This window comes from Papaver somniferum, chromosome 1 (genome assembly GCF_003573695.1).
Source record: "Papaver somniferum cultivar HN1 chromosome 1, ASM357369v1, whole genome shotgun sequence".
Lineage (NCBI taxonomy): Eukaryota > Viridiplantae > Streptophyta > Magnoliopsida > Ranunculales > Papaveraceae > Papaver > Papaver somniferum.
The window spans coordinates 67,769,949-67,786,695 of NC_039358.1; the positions used below are offsets into that span (position 1 = coordinate 67,769,949).

Sequence of the window (16,747 nt, forward strand, 5' to 3'; positions counted from 1 at the left end):
ACCTAGAAAGACACACCAAAAAAAAAATTCTTCTTTCTCTCTTAGAGTTTATATGTTTTCTCCCAAACGATAATATATAAATCTCTTGTTTTTCCCGAGGATTCAACCTCGTTAAATTCTTGTCTCTTTTATCTTCTTTAGTTTGTGTTCTTTGCAATATTTGGAGTACCATTGTGTAGCTGTGCAAATCGCTTCCGCAGGGTTTTAGCGCAACAATTGGCATCAAGAGCTCGGGTTAGGTTCTTGGAATTTTCGGTATTCATAATATAGCCGCGGGAGTATTTTTTATGAAGTTGTTTGAGGTAATTCTGATCTCAAAGTTTAGTTTTTTTATCTATATTTGGTTGTTTGTGAACAATGGTTGACGGGAAAGATCCAGTTGATCCGAAAGATCCTTTAGGAGAACATTTGGAGTCCAAAAGTAAAGATAAAGAAACAAAAGAAGAAATACTTCATTCTCATAGATCACAACTGAAGGTTGAAAAGTTCACCGGAACCAATAACTTTGGTTTATGGAGAACAGACGTAATGGATGCTCTTGTTCATCTTGACCTAGAAGAAGCTCTAGAAGGTTGGCCAGCGGAGATGTCTGACAAGCAGTGGAACAAGATGAATAAATTATGTCTGGGTTCGATTCGTGGGTGTTTAGCAACGTCAGTAAGAGTTAATAATCAGCACGAGACTGCAGCTAAGGATCTCTGGGAAAAGCTAGAGAAGGAGTACCTTGTGAAGAACGTGGCTAATAGGATACATCTTAAGAGAAATTTGTATCGCTATAAAATGAAGAAAGGTGCAACTCTAACAGAGCACCTGAATTCATATAATAAACTTCTTGCTGAGTTAGTTAACTATGATGAGAAGATCAACGACGAGGAACAAGCTTTGTGTCTGATAAACTCTCTTCCTGAAAGGTCTGAACCCGTGATTAAGGCTTTAATGCATGGCAAGGATAAGATGACATACGCTGAGGTCACTACAACATTGCGTTGTGAGGAGTTCAGGAAGATGGACCGTGAAGACCTGTCAAGTGAAGCTAACAGTGATTTGCTTCTTGCAAGAGGTCGTTCAACAGACAGGAAAAAGAAGAATGGTGATCGTGGCAAAGTGAAAGGGCGTTCAAAGTCAAGAGCGCGTCTGCAGAAGGATGAATGTGCATGGTGTCATGACTTTGGCCATTGGGCTAAGGATTGTACCAAGCGTAAAGATAGAGAAGGAGATAACAACAAGACCGAGGTGAACATTGCTAAGGCAAGTGATGATTCAGATGTAGCTTCGGATTTCTCACTGACTGTGACACCATCAGCTTGTATCGTAACTGATGGTACATGGGTACTAGATTCTGGTGCTACTTATCACATATGTCCTCATCGGGACTGGTTCTCAAGCTTCGAGAAGTTTGATGGAGAAGTACGTATGGGGAATAATCATACCTGCAGGGTGATCGGCATTGGTAGTGTTCGAATCAAGATGCATGATGGTATGGTTCGGGAACTGAAGGAAGTAAGTTTCGTACCTGCTTTGAAGAAGAATCTGATTTCGCTCGGAACTTTGGAAGCTAAGGGCTACAAGTTAGTCGTTGAAAATGGCATTCTAAAGATAATCTCTGGATTGTTGGTAATCATGAAGGGAACAAGGCATCATAACTTGTACTACTTAACTGGGAGTACAGTAACAGGAGATGTGTCAATTTCTGAACACATCGAGACTGCAGCGATGAAGACCACGAAGTTATGGCATATGCGACTTGCACATCCAGGTGATAAGTCGTTACACTCTTTAATTCGCCAAGATTTATCGAAATGTGCTATTGCCGGCAAATTAGAGTTTTGTGAACATTGTGTGAAAGGCAAGAAAACAAGAACAAGTTTTGGCACAGCAATCCACAACACTAGTGGAGTTCTTGATTATGTTCACTCAGATGTTTGGGGTCCCTCCAAGAATGCATCATTGGGAGGATTCGTTCCTTTTATTGATGACTATTCTAGGCGAGTATGGGTGTACATCATGAGGCATAAGGATGAAGTCCTAAAAGTTTTTTTGAGGTGGAAAAAGGCTACTGAGACTCAAACTGGTAGAAAGATCAAGGTACTACGTTCGGACAATGGTGGAGAGTACAAAAGTGATTCATTCTTGCAAGTATTTCAGGATGAGGGAATACAGAGGCACTTCACAGTTAAGAAGACACCGCAACAAAATGGGGTAGCTGAACGCATGAATCGTACTTTGCTGGAGAAGGTACGATGTATGTTATCTAATGTTGGATTAGGTAAAGCGTTTTGGGATGAGGCAGTTACATATGCGTGCTTCCTCATTAATAGGTTGCCATCAGCTGCATTAGAAGGTAAAACTCCGATGGAGAAGTGGTATGGTAAACCAACTTATGACTATGACTCAATTCATATCTTTGGTTGCCCTGCTTGGTATCATGTTAGTGAAAACAAGCTTGATAGCCGTGCTGTTAAAGGCATCTTTGGGTGTGAAGAAAGGAGTGAAAGGGTTCAAAATTTGGAATCCAGTAGAGAAGAAGATAGTCATGAGTAGAGATGTTACATTTGATGAAGCGTCTATGGTAAAGTCTTGGGGTTCTCAGCAGGTGGAGAACAGAAGAACCAATACTAGTGAGCCTTTGCAGCAGGTGGAGATAGATGCAACTCCACTAATTCCATCTAAGTATGTATCTGTTACGAATACTTCCGAAGGCGTGACGTCTACAAGGGAGGTAATTACTGAAGTTCCAAATGATAGTGACGATGTTTATGAAGAGGAACATGAAGCAGTGGAAGATACAGAAGCTACGGTCACTGAGACCATAGCAACCAGCAAACCGAGAAGATCAATCAGGAAACCTTGTTGGATGAATGATTTTTTAGCTTATGCATTACCAGTTGTTGAAGAAGGTATTCCTAATACCTATTTTGAAGCTATACACAGTGTAGAGCATCAAGAATGGGAAGCTTCTATGCAGGATGAGATGGAGTCTCTTTACAAGAATGGCACATGGATTCTTACGAAGCTTCCGAACGGTAAGAAGGCCATTGGGTGCAAATGGGTATATGCTAAGAAATAAGGATCTCAGATGAATCAAGTACGCTACAAGGCAAGGTTAGTTGCAAAAGGTTATGCCCAAAAGGAAGGGATTGACTACAATGAGGTGTTCTCTCCAGTTGTGAAACACTCATCAATCCGAATTTTGTTGGCCTTGGTAGCACAGTATGATTTAGACCTAGTTCATCTAGATGTGAAGACGACGTTCTTACATGGTGATCTAGAAGAGGAGATTTATATGACTCAGCCGAGTGGGTTCAAAGTTGCTGGAATAGAAGATTGTGTATGCAAGCTGAAGAAATCGTTGTATGGGCTAAAACAGTCTCCAAGATAGTGGTATAAGCGATTTGATCAGTTTATGATTCGCCAGACATACACAAGAAGTCACTATGACCATTGTGTATACTTAAAGAAGCTACGTGATGGGTCTTTCATATATTTTCTCTTGTGTGTCGATGATATGATGATAGCATCGAATAACAAGAAAGAGATTGATAATTTGAAGCAAAAATTGTCAACTGAGTTTGAAATGAAAGATCTGGGAGAAGCTAAGAAGATTCTTGGCATGGAGATTCAACGTGACAGAAAGAAGGGTAAAGTTTGTTTGTCTCAAAAGGCATACTTGAAGAAAGTGTTACAGAAATTTGGTATCTACGAAGGAACTAAATCTGTAAGTACTCCCCTTGTTCCTCATTTTAAGTAGAGTTTTGATATGTCTCCCACTACTGAAGAAGAGCGTGAGTATATGGCCCAAGTCCCATATGCTAGTGTTGTTGGTAGATTGATGTATGCGATGGTATGTACAAGGCCGGATATTTCACATGGAGGTTCTTAGGAACGTGGTGGAGGCCTTCTAGTAAGGCCATTGAGTGAACTATGGTCGGTTTGATTCCTTGCAGAGGATACGTAGGCAGCCTATGGCGCAATCGACGTTGGAAGACGAAGGTGATTTTGTTAATGATTGTCTCATGCATGAATGCATGATCCGAGGTGGAGAATTGTTGAATAGGTCGGTGTATAAGAGTTTGGAGAAACTAAAACTCTCCAAGTCGGTGAGACTAATTTGGGATAAACCAAATTTTAGTCGGTCACCAACAGATTAGGATTAAGAGTTAAGATAACTCTTAATTAGCTTTCTTGATCCTAAAGACTAGGAACTTATTAGCTAAGTTATGGAACCCTAATCCCTACCTATGTGTATATAAATAGCCTAGTAGAGAACCTAGAAAGACACACCAAAAAAAATTCTTCTTTCTCTCTTAGAGTTTATATGTTTTCTCCCAAACGATAATATATAAATCTCTTGTTTTTCCCGAGGATTCAACCTCGTTAAATTCTTGTCTCTTTTATCTTCTTTAGTTTGTATTCTTTGTAATATTTGGAGTACCATTGTGTAGTTGTGCAAATCGCTTCCGCAGGATTTTAGCGCAACAATATGTTCCTAGCTAACTTTAAAGTTTTAATTGTACTAGACCAGATTTCGATCGCGCAAACTGAATCTTTGTTTCGTTCCATTTTGGAGGAGACCCAAGGAAAGAACCAAAATTGTGAGACCCGAATTGAATCATGATCGAACCTAAATTCCCTCCTTAGCGAAACTAGAATGCTTATAGGTTAATGTGCCGGATTATTGAATTCCGTGACTAACCACTAAGCAAAAAAAAAAGTCAGTAAAACAGCAAACCAGATTGGCTTATTATGGACTTGCAAAACTGCACCTTGGTAGAAAGTTCACCACAGTAGTAGGAAATATGTATGATCTAGAAAATTCTCCATTTCTTCATAATATGGACCCTCTCCGTGATCTCTCTCTTTCAAACTGCCTAAAGAAAACAAGAATCTAACAAGAGATTTAGCAAAATTTATTATTCAGTTGTCATGTGTCAAATTATCAATGACCAATACTTTTTATGAAAAGGTAAGAATCTGTTTCAGCAGCAAATAGTACTAGATTGCAAAAAGTCATATCATCATAGCATGTATGTATGACATAAGTAATCATGCCATATTGAACACCTACATGCAGTTATTAACTAGTCAGTTTCAATCATTTCATTACCTTGTTAGGACAGTAGGCTCAGAACTTAGGTCATCCTCTGCTTGTTGAAACTTACAGACTAACACTTGCACATGGACTTGCTTTTTTTATTTAATATTAAGATTATGACTTCACAACTTCAAGTGGGATTGACAACCTTGGATTGGATGGAAGAGTTTGAGAGATTCTTGTTAAATTGGATGACCGAAGCCATGTGAATCATAAACATGTAGTTCCTGAAACTTACCCGATTGCCGGCTTCATCTCTAAATAGAAAACCCACTTGAAAGGGCAAATGAAAAAACCTAACACTTGTCCAAACCCTATAAATACCCAATGATTCAAGTTATCTTCAAGTCATCTACCTCATCTGAAACTCAGCAAACTGTTTTATAATTAAGATCACTTTTTCCTTCTCTTCACTTCAAAATGGGTATCCGTTTCCGCTCAATGGTTTCTTAATCAAAGCAAGTTCTCAAACTACAATCTTTTCTTACTCGACCAGCATCATCATTGATAGTAGATGTGCCTAAAGGTCATTGCGCTGTTTATGTTGGAGAAACCGAAAAGAAGAGGTTCTTCATTCCAGTATCTTATTTGAATCATCCCATGTTTCAAGACTTGCTTAGTCGTGCAGAGGAAGATTTTGGTTTTGATCATCCCATGGGAGGTCTCACAATTCCTTGTAAAGAAGCCGCCTTCATAGATTTAACTACTCAGTTGAATGCATCATGAAGAGAAACAAAAGCCAGATGCTCTATAAACAATTGTACATAGCAATTTTGTTACTTTTCTTTAATTGATTGTGTAGAGTTAGAAAAAACTCTCCCTTTTAAAGAATCATTTGATTAATACAGTACAATATTTTTACTTCCATTATTCCACTTCTATTGCAGTATAGAACCTCGAAATTTATGTTTGTTTTCATCTGATGAGCATAACTTCCTACAAAGCTCTGCAATTCAGATCAGTAAATAACAAGCAAGGCCGGCAGTAAATAACCTTCTTGTGCTATTTGCAACTTCAAGAAAAATATAATATATACGATGACTGTAGTTAATACTCATCCTGTAATCCTAACTTGCTGATGTGTACGTGTGAGTGCCAACCTTAATGTTAACTATCTTGTTCCAAAATATGCTGTCAAATACGGATAAAATGGTTGGTTATTTCTTTGGAGCTAACTCACGAAAGTAAACAAGCAATATGAGCAGCATTTCTTGGCTTCTTAGGCACAAACTGGGTTTTACAAGAACCTCGCAATAATACTTATGTTTAAACAGATCATATTCCCTTCCTGTTAAGGTTTGTAGTTGGGATTTTCCCTTCCTGTTGTTGGGTTTCAGTCTGTTGTCCTAGCCTTTCTGGCTAGTGGGTTCTGTATATTTTCATTCTTTCAATATATTCTCGTTCTTTGCTGAGAAAAAAAAAAAGAGATCATATTGTAGTAGTAGAAAATCCTACTACTACACCCCTTAAACAATCTATGTATCAAACTAAGAAAACATTATGAAAAACACCAAAAATAGTTTTATTAAGCATGGAAATCAATACAAAGATGATAGATAGAACTCTAACTTGGGAAATAAATAACTATCTCTCTCCTAAAGTTCTATCTCCACTTTCAAAAAGATCTCTCTACCACAGGGGTAGTTGGTCTTATATATAGGGATTTTACATAGTGGAGGACAGCTAATAAAGCCCCAATTTTCGGAACTAGCATGCGAGTTGCTCGCTCTCGTATATTGTGTCTTCTCGCACATACTCTTGGACTTCGTACTTCTCTCACACTTTACTCGTTACTTTGTGACGTCATTGATTCCGTCATTTAAGATATGCTATGTGCGAACTCTGTTCGCTCCTTAGTAATTTAGTTGTCTCGTACGATAATTCATATGTGCGATATTTAACCCCTACATTTTGCCTCTTCTCTTATCGATTTTTGTTTTGGAAAGAGTTATGAGAGAAATTCTTTCTTAGCTACTTTCGATTCTTTACATGACAACCTTCGCACCCCCTTAACTGTCCATATTCTTTAACTGACAATATTCCGAGATCTCGGTCTCATTTACTCCACGTGTTGCTTTCCTCGTCTTATTTTTGGACACGTTATGATTGATATATGTAACCGTCCCTTCACATGTTTTCACCCATCAATGCTTTCATAAAAGCGAATTTTCATCCGTGGGAACAAAATCCTTTATATATCCCCTTTTCACTTTCTTTCTTTCTTTCTTACTCTCTCCTTCTTCTTCCTTCGACCTTCGTAACTTTCTTTTCTCTGCAACTTTCTTTTCCTCCATTTTGCTTCAACCTCCCATTTTTTGATCATCTCAATCAACTTTGATATTTACAATCCCCTTCTGTTAGTGCAATCAATGGGGCATAAAGCAGGGTGGAGAATGGTAGAACAGTTCACCAGATTTCGGGTCGAATTAGGAGATAGGGGTTACACACTATACTCTCCTCCTTCGTCAGGACCTACTATGACGCTTAACCCTAAATTCTTCAATCTTGATCAATGGAATGATCAGAAGATCATAATCTTTGTAGGGAAACTCCTTGCTGGCCTCCCTATCCCTCTTGTGGATATGCGAATTCCTCTTTTCTATAAGATCTTATCGCATGAAAAATTTAGACGTGCGATGTTTCAATTGAGTGGGGACGCTATAAGAATCATGGTAGAGTTCGCACGCCGTGCGGCTGGATTAGAGTCCCTTTATCCTAAAGAATATAGGAATGCAGCGTCCGCTGATTTAGAAATTAATCTTGTTGATTATACTGTTGACAGTCTCTTTGCTAACTATGAAGTAAAGATCATGAAGTCTGAGTCATCTCGCTGGGCTGTTCGCCTGAAGAGAAAAGATGGCCTCGCAGAGAACCAGAGGATTATGCGAGATGTTGATTTTAACGATAAGACCAACCGTACTGCACGAAACTCCAATGGTAATCGATGGGATGTTTCCTGTGATTCTTGAAGGTCCATATATCACTGTCTATGGTGATAATAAATCAATAAATCCTCTTCCTGAGGGTTTTCCAGTTTGTTCTCCTTGGGAATTTATTTGGATCGAGGAGGTCAAAGTGGTACGTCATTCTGAATTTCGCTCTTTTGCCAATTTTCCTTTCTTCCTTTTCTTAACAATAATCTTTCCTTTTTCCCAGATTGTCAAACTAAAGAAGGACTACAAGGCCAAGAAAAGACCAAGCACTCTGAAAGCGCTACATTTGATCACTGATGAAGTAAGAAATACTTTTATTCACATTTGAACAATATTTTTGCCTCTATTTCTTACCTTTATCTGTGTGCGAAGGTGGACGAGAAGGATTCTGATGACTCTGGTGATGAAGATTCTTCTGAGCACGAGGAGGAAATTGCTATTCGTGCGAAAACAAAGGGAAAGATTGTTTCCTCTAAAACTTCTTCGAAAAATGTTAGCAAGAAGAACAACCGCTCGAAGAAAAGGAAGCTTTCTTCTACAACCTCTTCTCCTAATCCTTCCGTTCCACAACTTCAGGGAGATGAGTTTTCATTCCCTGATGGATCTTTCTCAATTTCTCCCATGTCCCAGTTGTCTCTCATCTTCCAAGACCCCTTCACAGCTGTTGGTGAAGAGAATTTAATTCGCACATGCCAGATGATCTCAACCATATGCGATGCTCCTACCTTGAGTGATGAATCTCTGCGAGGATCTGCCTCGGCTATTTCTCCTGAATTCCCTGGTTTCTATGGTATGTTGTATCCTTCTTCTTGCATTTTAGGGTGAGTCTGAGATTGACATTCCTCCCTTGTACTTTGATTTAATTCTTTTGTTATCTCATCTTTATAGGCGGTGCGAACTTCTCATGCAGTTGCCTCTGACTCATAGAGGAAGATTCAATCTTTGGAGACTGAGTGCGCGAAGCTTAGAGGGGAACTTTCGGATAAGACCAAGGATGCCGAAACCCTTCGTCAGAGAAATAATCAATTAATAGGTGTGTTTCTTTCCATTTCCTTGCTACTCATCATCTTCACTTTATCTTTATATTTCTTCTATTACTTATACTTGCAGAGCTTTATAACTTGACCGAAGAGGCGTCTAGACTCCCTGATGATAATGATGTCCTTTTAGAGCTCCTTAACACCTCCATGCGTGGTCTTGAGGATCTTAGCTGGAAAGAGTTGAGGCAAAAATATGAAGCTCTCATTTGTGACCATAAGCTAATGCTAGTTTGTTGTAGGAATCTTCAACGCCGCACTCATGAGTATAAAGAGACAATTAAAACTTTAGAGGCCAAAAAGAATACTCTTATCTCTGAGAAAGAACAGGTGATTGTTAACGGTGTGAAAGCTTTGAAAAATCCTCATGATACTATAGTCGAAGTTCAAATAGAAAGGGATCGTGCTATTAGAGAGAAAAATGCTCTTCTCGCTCGTGAGAATGAAATTCGCTCTCGCCTTCTGATTGAGAGTGATGCTGAGTTCGCATGGGCTTCTAGAGTCCTTGATAATGCTAGAATGGAGTTGTCTACAAGCGTTAGTTTAAATTTTGATCATGATTCTCTAGTTGAAACCATCATTTTCTAAAAAGAAGGTTTCCCATTTGCTTTATGCCTCTGCTGCCGTTTTATTTTTTTAAGTTATGTGTCACTGTAACATTTGTTCTTTTCTCGTCGCAGCTTCTGAAAAGGAATTTCTTGAAAAGAAAAATAATTTTTTGCGAGATATTGAAAGTCTGCAGACGAAATCTCAGGCTGAAATATAAAGGTTGGAAACCAGGCTTGATGCTCGTAATACCAAGTATAGTCGTCTCAAGAGAAAGCTCAAGGCCACTGTTTCCAATCTGACTAATGATGTTATTCACATACGTGATTCAACCCTTAAAGAGGAAGTGGGCGAGCTATGGTCTCAGCACCAAATTCCTTTTCCTTCCCATTACGAGTTCGTAGATTCCCCTGCGAATGAGGAACTTTCTGAGATTTCTGATAGTGACTTTATGAACGAAGATTCTGATGAGGAGGGTGATGATTCTGAAGTTGATGAAGATACTGAGGAGGACCACGATTCTGAAGTTGATAGAGATAATGTTGGGAAGGATTAGTCGTTCATTTTTTCCTTCTTTCACGCTCTTCATATGACATTTTCTTCCTTGAACACGATCATGAGTTTGAAGTCGATATTTTGAATATATTTCCTCTTTTAATAGATTTTTTCCTTTCTTCTGTCTGTTGATCAAAGAATAAATCTTTTCTTTCTAACAACTTATGTCAGTTTCAAGGATAGATATGATAACCTATGTGCATAAGTTCATCATTCATATGAATATGTTAATATGTGTCTTTCATGTGTGCGACTGTAGTAATACATGTTGTGATCCTGTCATATGCACGAATAATAATACATGTTATGATCCTGTCATATGTGCGAATAATAATATATGTTATGATCCTGTCATACGTGCGAATATAATCATATATGTGTAGGGACCTACCATATGTGCGAATACGTAATTTCTATCATGCTTGATACGAGGAAATTAGGATAGTGCGAATATCATATTCCTATTGAGTTTACAATCCCCTTCTTGCCTCTGTTATTCTCAACAATGTAATTGCCTCATCATTTTCAAGTTACCTTTGTGGTTTCTCGTGCGTGGTTGCATTTCATGTTTTGATTGCCCCTTTGCCTCTAGTTTTATATCTGCAAAAATGATGTTAGTATGGTCTGTTGTGTTTGTTCATGAGGTCTTATTGATCCCCCCTAAGTAGAGGTCTTAATCAGCCTCCCCTGTTAACATGACTTATTTTTGCCTCAGAGTATTCATTTGGGTCATGCGACGAAATCGCAGGAGGTCTTTACGCTTTTGCGTATTGACCCATTGATCTCGCCTTATCATCTTTCGTATTATTTCCTCTGCATGATATATTTATGCGCCAATATGAGAGGCCTATACTCTTTTTTGAGTTATAGCCCCGTGATATTGACGTCTGTTGACACAATTCAGCTCCCTAATGGAGGGTGCCATCCTTATCTTCCCCCTAGTTGCCCCTTCAAGGAGACGTACCCTTACCGGGTTGGGGTGGGCTCCTCCCATCCAGTGATGCACCAACCAGTTGTTTTCGCAGACTCGTTCGAGTCTTCTCCCTAAGTGGGGTTTCTTGAGGACCGAGTGTATCATAGCCAGGACTTGCTAAAAGCGGCGAGGTACGCTCCAGACGCCCACGGTACCCTTAGCTCAACCATGTACCGCGGCGCCCTGGTCGAGTTTCTACACTCCATAATAGAGAACTTAGTACCTTAGCCTTTCGACTAAGGAGTTTCTACCGGATAGGCTTTTATTTCACCCTCACCTTCCATGACTCAGATCCCAGGGTTGGCATGGCTTTCGCCTGAGCCATGCATTACTAGGTTTTTCTCAATTATGACGCGCGTTAGGGCTCATTTATTTTGCCTCTTGCACAAGTGCGAACTAGGGTGCACGCCATAATTGGTTACCCAGCCTCCCTAGTTAGAGGTTTTAAATTTTATTTCCCCCTATTGAGGTCTTACTTTGATGTCTTGTTTTTGCCTTGTCTTCTTTTTGCATATTTAAAATACACATTTGTAGGAGAAATAGAATTTTTCTTGTAATAATTGTTGCTCGTACACATCTGATTTTTTTTTTTCATATTTATTCGCACAAATATAAATGTCCTACTCGTACTTTAAAACTTACTCACTGCTTCATCTCTTTACTCACTTCGCATGCACATAACATACTAACCATAATACTGATTCAGGTACTTCTTGTTGTAAAGTCGACTCTCCATCTTCTCCATATTTCTTCCATCTCTTTCCATTAGCTGGTACATCCCCTCACCAGTATATTTCTTCACCACATATGGGCTAGCCCATATAGTTTTTCCTTTCTTCTTTCTTCCTTGTTTTCGATAAGGTGGCATTTCGCTTATGACTAACTCTCCTGGTTGAAAGTCTTCCCTTTTAGGTTGCTTCGCATATTTAAACCCTTTTGTTCCTTCGATTCCCTTTTGAGTTAGGTTACTATTACTCCCTTTTTCCTTCGAGGATTCTCCATTATTATCATCTTCTCCTTCTTTTGTTATAAAATGAACCATCAATCTTTCGCACCTCTTGCTCTCTTCTGCGTCTTTTTTCCAGACGTTCCTTCTCTTAATCGCACGCTCTTCACTTTTCTCTACATCGATTTCATTACATGTCTTCGCTTCATTGGTGTCTCCTTTTATGATTCCAACACCTTGGGGAAATGGGAACTTAATGCACTGATGGTATGTGGAAGCCACCCCCAGGATGTTATGTAACCATGGTCTTCCAATCAATGCGTTGTATGGGGATTCGACATCTACAACACAAAATGTTACTTCTGTAGAGATTGTATTAAGTGGTATTCGCATGGTGACTTCTCCTTTCATCTTGTTTGCCGTTCCATTGAAGTCGTATATTTTGTATGTTGGCGGGATCAAATATTCATCTTTTCCTCCCATTGTCTTATATGTGTGATAAAAGAGAATATCCACAGAACTTCCCGAATCAATTAGTATCCTATTTATCGCCCATGCGAGGTCTTCTTCCCCTTCTTTTTTGTTCGAGTTTTCTTTCGTGATTATCTCTAACTTAACCACTAATGGACTCTCGTGAAGTCCGTCTCCTCCAGTTACTTCGTCTGCGCTAAATGTTATTGGTTGTTTCTGCCATTCCTTGAGTTTTGGTATCTTTGTTAAATTAAAAATATCTTTTTCTTCAGCATCCCTCGCGTATACCCGGATCCACAAATTTTCATGGAAGTCCTCTATGCTTTTGTACGAGTGTATTATTGAATTGCATAGTAAATTTTTGGCACTCGCTCCCACTTCAATGAGAAAGGTATTTTTTTTCCTTTGTCTTCTCCTGACAATGACCCTCATGTTGTTGGTTGCACTGGTGGTGGTGGAGGTAGTGGTGTAGCTAGGAAGTGATTAAGCTTTCCTTGCCCGATCATTCTTAATATTATTCTTTGAATATTCTTGCAGTTATTTTTTGTGTGGCCGTGGAAACGATGATAAGCGCAAAACTCTTTGCTTCTTCTTCTTCCCGATGGTGGTTCTTACCCAAGATTGGGTGGTGGTGTTATCTCCTCCATCAATATAACATCTTCCCAAACTTTCTCCACTGTTGTGTTTAGAGGTGGCATCCTGACCTCTATTCCTTTGTAGTTCGTACCCTGATTGTAATACCTCATAGTTCCTCCATATCCGTCTTCATGATTATCATATCTTGCAACTTCGATGTTTCCTCCGTGGTTGTTATACTGCCTCTCTCTGTACTCTTGCTCGTACATCTCTTGGTCTCTTCTACTCATTGCAACTTGCCTGGATTGATCTTCTGCGATTAATTTTTCTTTGCTTCCCTGTGAAGTACTTGAAACTGCATTTGCCATCCTTTGTAATAGACTAGCATTCCCTGTCCTTTCGTTTGTTACTGCGATCGGGTAAGACTCCATATCTCTCTGCTTTTCTTCGAGTGCGATGTACTCCTCTTGGTACTCGCGCAGCTTACCCATTGTTATTCTGTCTTTCATTCTAAAGATCTGTGTAAACAACAAGTCAGTTGGTAACAGTGCATTGATGTATGACAAGATGAGATTTTTTTCATCCACTCGCCCCGCCATTTCACTACTCATTGTACTCCATCTGTTGGTCATATCTCGCAGACTTTCGTTTGTTCTCTTTCGTAGGCTGAATGCTTTTTCGATTCCTGGTTTTAGCATACTACTGCTGATGTATTCCCCCAAGAAAAGACTCTGTAAGTACTCGAATGACTTTATTATTCCTACTGGTAACCCATCGAACAACTTCAAGGCTTCTCCTGCGAGGCTAGCTGGAAAATTTTTTCATAAGACATCCTCATTATCCTCATATTGTAACAAAGCCAAGTTGTATGTCTTTATGTGATGGATCGCACATGTAGATCCATCAAAGATGCTAGGAAACGCAGGTAGTGAGAACTTTCTTGATATTGTTACTGATTGTATCCTCCGTGCGAAGGGTGTTCTTGCTGCTTCTTCTATCGCATCCTCTAATAGCCTTCTTCCTCCATCTTTCCCTTTAGTCACTAATTCTCTTAACTCCGTTATTTCTCTTCGGATTTCAGCGTTCGGGAATATGTCTTCTTCTTGTTGTTCCCTTGGACTTTTCAACCGGGCATCTTTCATCCTGTTTTCATGTCTGCTTTGTCGTATTTCCTCTTCTAGATGTTGCCGTTCTTCTTCATTTCTTCTTTCCCTTCGCCTTTCCCTTTCATTTCTCGCATGGTCTTGAGCTGCTCTATCTCTCTCATCCCGCTGTCTCAGCATCTCTCTTCCATGAAGTATCATCCTTGCTTGTTCTACGTGATTCTCTCGTTGTTCGTCACCATGTGCGCGATTTTGCTCCTCATTCTGCTCCAATATACCTTCTCTACGACGCATTCGCCTGGATCTATCCTCTCTCACTTGGATATACCTGTCTTCTATGCGATCCTCTTCTTGCTCATCCTGCGAATTTTCATTTTCCTGAAGAGTATTATTCAAAAATTTCCCTTGTGTATTATCTCCGTGCTCAGATCTACTCCTCCTAATGGTACTCCTGCTTGTCCTTGATCTTGAGCTCGCACGCGTTGTTCTTGATCTTGATTGTGACCTTTGCTCTTGTAGTCTCTGATTTTCCTCTCTTAACTCATCATTTTGTCGTGTCAAATTCACACGTAGTTTTGCTTCTCTTATTCTTTCCTCTGTCAATCGCTGCCTTAACTCTGCAATGGTTGTGTTGTCTTCAATCTCTCTTTCAGCTCCTTCTGCATGTGTCCTGTCATCATCTTCCTCAGCGGTATCTGTATCCGTGGTATGAACACTTACTGCATCGTAATTTCTTTGATCGTTCTCCCTTTGGTCATGTTGGATCTCAGATCTGATCGGTTGAAATCTGTTGTTTCTATCGCCCATTCTTGATGTCTCTCCTATTTCACCTCTTCTTCTACCCGCAATTCTTCGACTCCTCCTAACCGGTGTTGTGTTTTCTCCTGCAGATGTTTGCCTCGCCATTTTGTGTTCTTGAAATAATACTTATGCAGACTTATGAAAACTACAGCTAAAACGTGAGTAAACTAAAATTTCTTTTCCTAATGAAAATTGCGTTTTGGATGAATGATTTCAAATTTTTGAAATAGCAGAATAAAATGATTTCCGCGGTATTGATCAAAATCTTTCACAAAAACAAGAACAATAAGAAACTTCAGTTTTAAAGAAATTTTCGAAAAAGAAACTCATCTTAAAATTTTGACAAACAGATTCAATCCCAATCCCGAGCTGTATTCTAGCGCCAAAATGTAGTAGTAGAAAATCCTACTACTACACCCCTCAAACAATCTATGTATCAAACTAAGAAAACATTATGAAGAACACCAAAAATAGTTTTATTAAGCATAGAAATCAATACAACGATGATAGATAGAACCCTAACTTGGGAAACAAATAACTTTCTCTCTCCTAAAGTTCTATCTCAACTCTCAAAAAGATCTCTCTACCACAAGGGTAGTTGGTCCTATATATAGGAATTTTACGTAGTGGAGGACAACTAATAAAGCCCCTATTTTCAGAACTAGCATGCGAGTTGCTCGCTCTCGTATACTGTGTCTTCTCGCACATATTCTTGGACTTCGTAGAGCTCTCACACTTTACTCGTGACTTTGTGACGTCATTGATTCCGTCATTTAAGATACGCTATGTGCGAACTCTATTCGCTCCTTAATAATTCAGTTGTCTCGCACGATTATTCATGTGTGCGATATTTAACCCCTACACATATTCCTTTCACTAGGTCTATAAATATGTAGTTAGGTGCTTGTAATTTTCAACTGTCGACGCATGCATAATAAAAGTTAGCCACAACCAAGAATTTTTAACGGAATTTGTTCCCATATGTACGTACACTCATAAGCTAACAGTGTTCATAATTAAACTCAATCCTACTAGTTTGGTGGTGAACATGGTTATACCAGAACTTAATGCTGACCAAACCTAAGTTCCTGCATGGAGAAATGCTTAAACATGTGCTGAAATTGTGGTTTTGGATCGAAGTTTGAATGTCAACCCTTCTATTAGTTTTCTAGTATGGAAGTCAATATGGGATAACAGTGTGGAATAATTGTAGATTATAGATAAAATTTCAGATATATTTTATTTGATTGGTTCCATGAATTTGATTTCGTATTAATTATCCATAGAACGTCCCAACCAATATTATATTGTTAAATCAAATGCACATAACCTCATTCAGTGCTTACCGCCTTACAAAGACAGTCAGTACCATTACGTGTTACAGTACTATAATGGGATCTTTTCTACCACTAGCACTAAAGAGTAGGGTCTTAATACTCTAATGCGTTTGTCCTTGATTTGATCGAACATGTCTCCCCTATGTTTGAATTTGATCCAAAAATATATTATCCATTATTTTGAGCTAGACATTACAAAGAGGCTACTGTCTTTGACTAAAAAGAAACTTACTAGTTGAGCCCAAATCAAGATGTATTTGACAGACTTTACAGCTTAGTTGCCTCCATTTGGAGTACAAATTAGGTGTAATATGGTGCATTGTAGGACCTTAACATAGTGTGAACAAATTTGACTATCCAAACACCTTTGTTTTGGT

General features: G+C 39.0%; 1 protein-coding gene and 1 pseudogene across 1 annotated transcript; one reads left to right on the forward strand and one right to left on the reverse strand.

Annotated features, from left to right (window-relative positions):
* The first annotated feature begins 5,266 nt into the window (after window positions 1-5,266).
* On the forward strand, window positions 5,267-5,965 carry LOC113289981 (annotated as a pseudogene).
* A 7,985-nt stretch (window positions 5,966-13,950) lies between these two features.
* LOC113327946 (trichohyalin-like) lies at window positions 13,951-15,138 on the reverse strand. The gene has a single exon (XM_026575072.1). The coding sequence runs from the start codon at window positions 15,136-15,138 to the stop codon at window positions 13,951-13,953; it is 1,188 nt and encodes a 395-aa protein (XP_026430857.1).
* Between the last annotated feature and the right edge of the window lie 1,609 nt (window positions 15,139-16,747).

Coding starts and splice junctions, on each gene's coding strand:
- LOC113327946 (XM_026575072.1), bottom strand. CDS start 15,138: ATGGCGAGGCAAACATCTGCAGGAGAAAACACAACACCGGTTAGGAGG.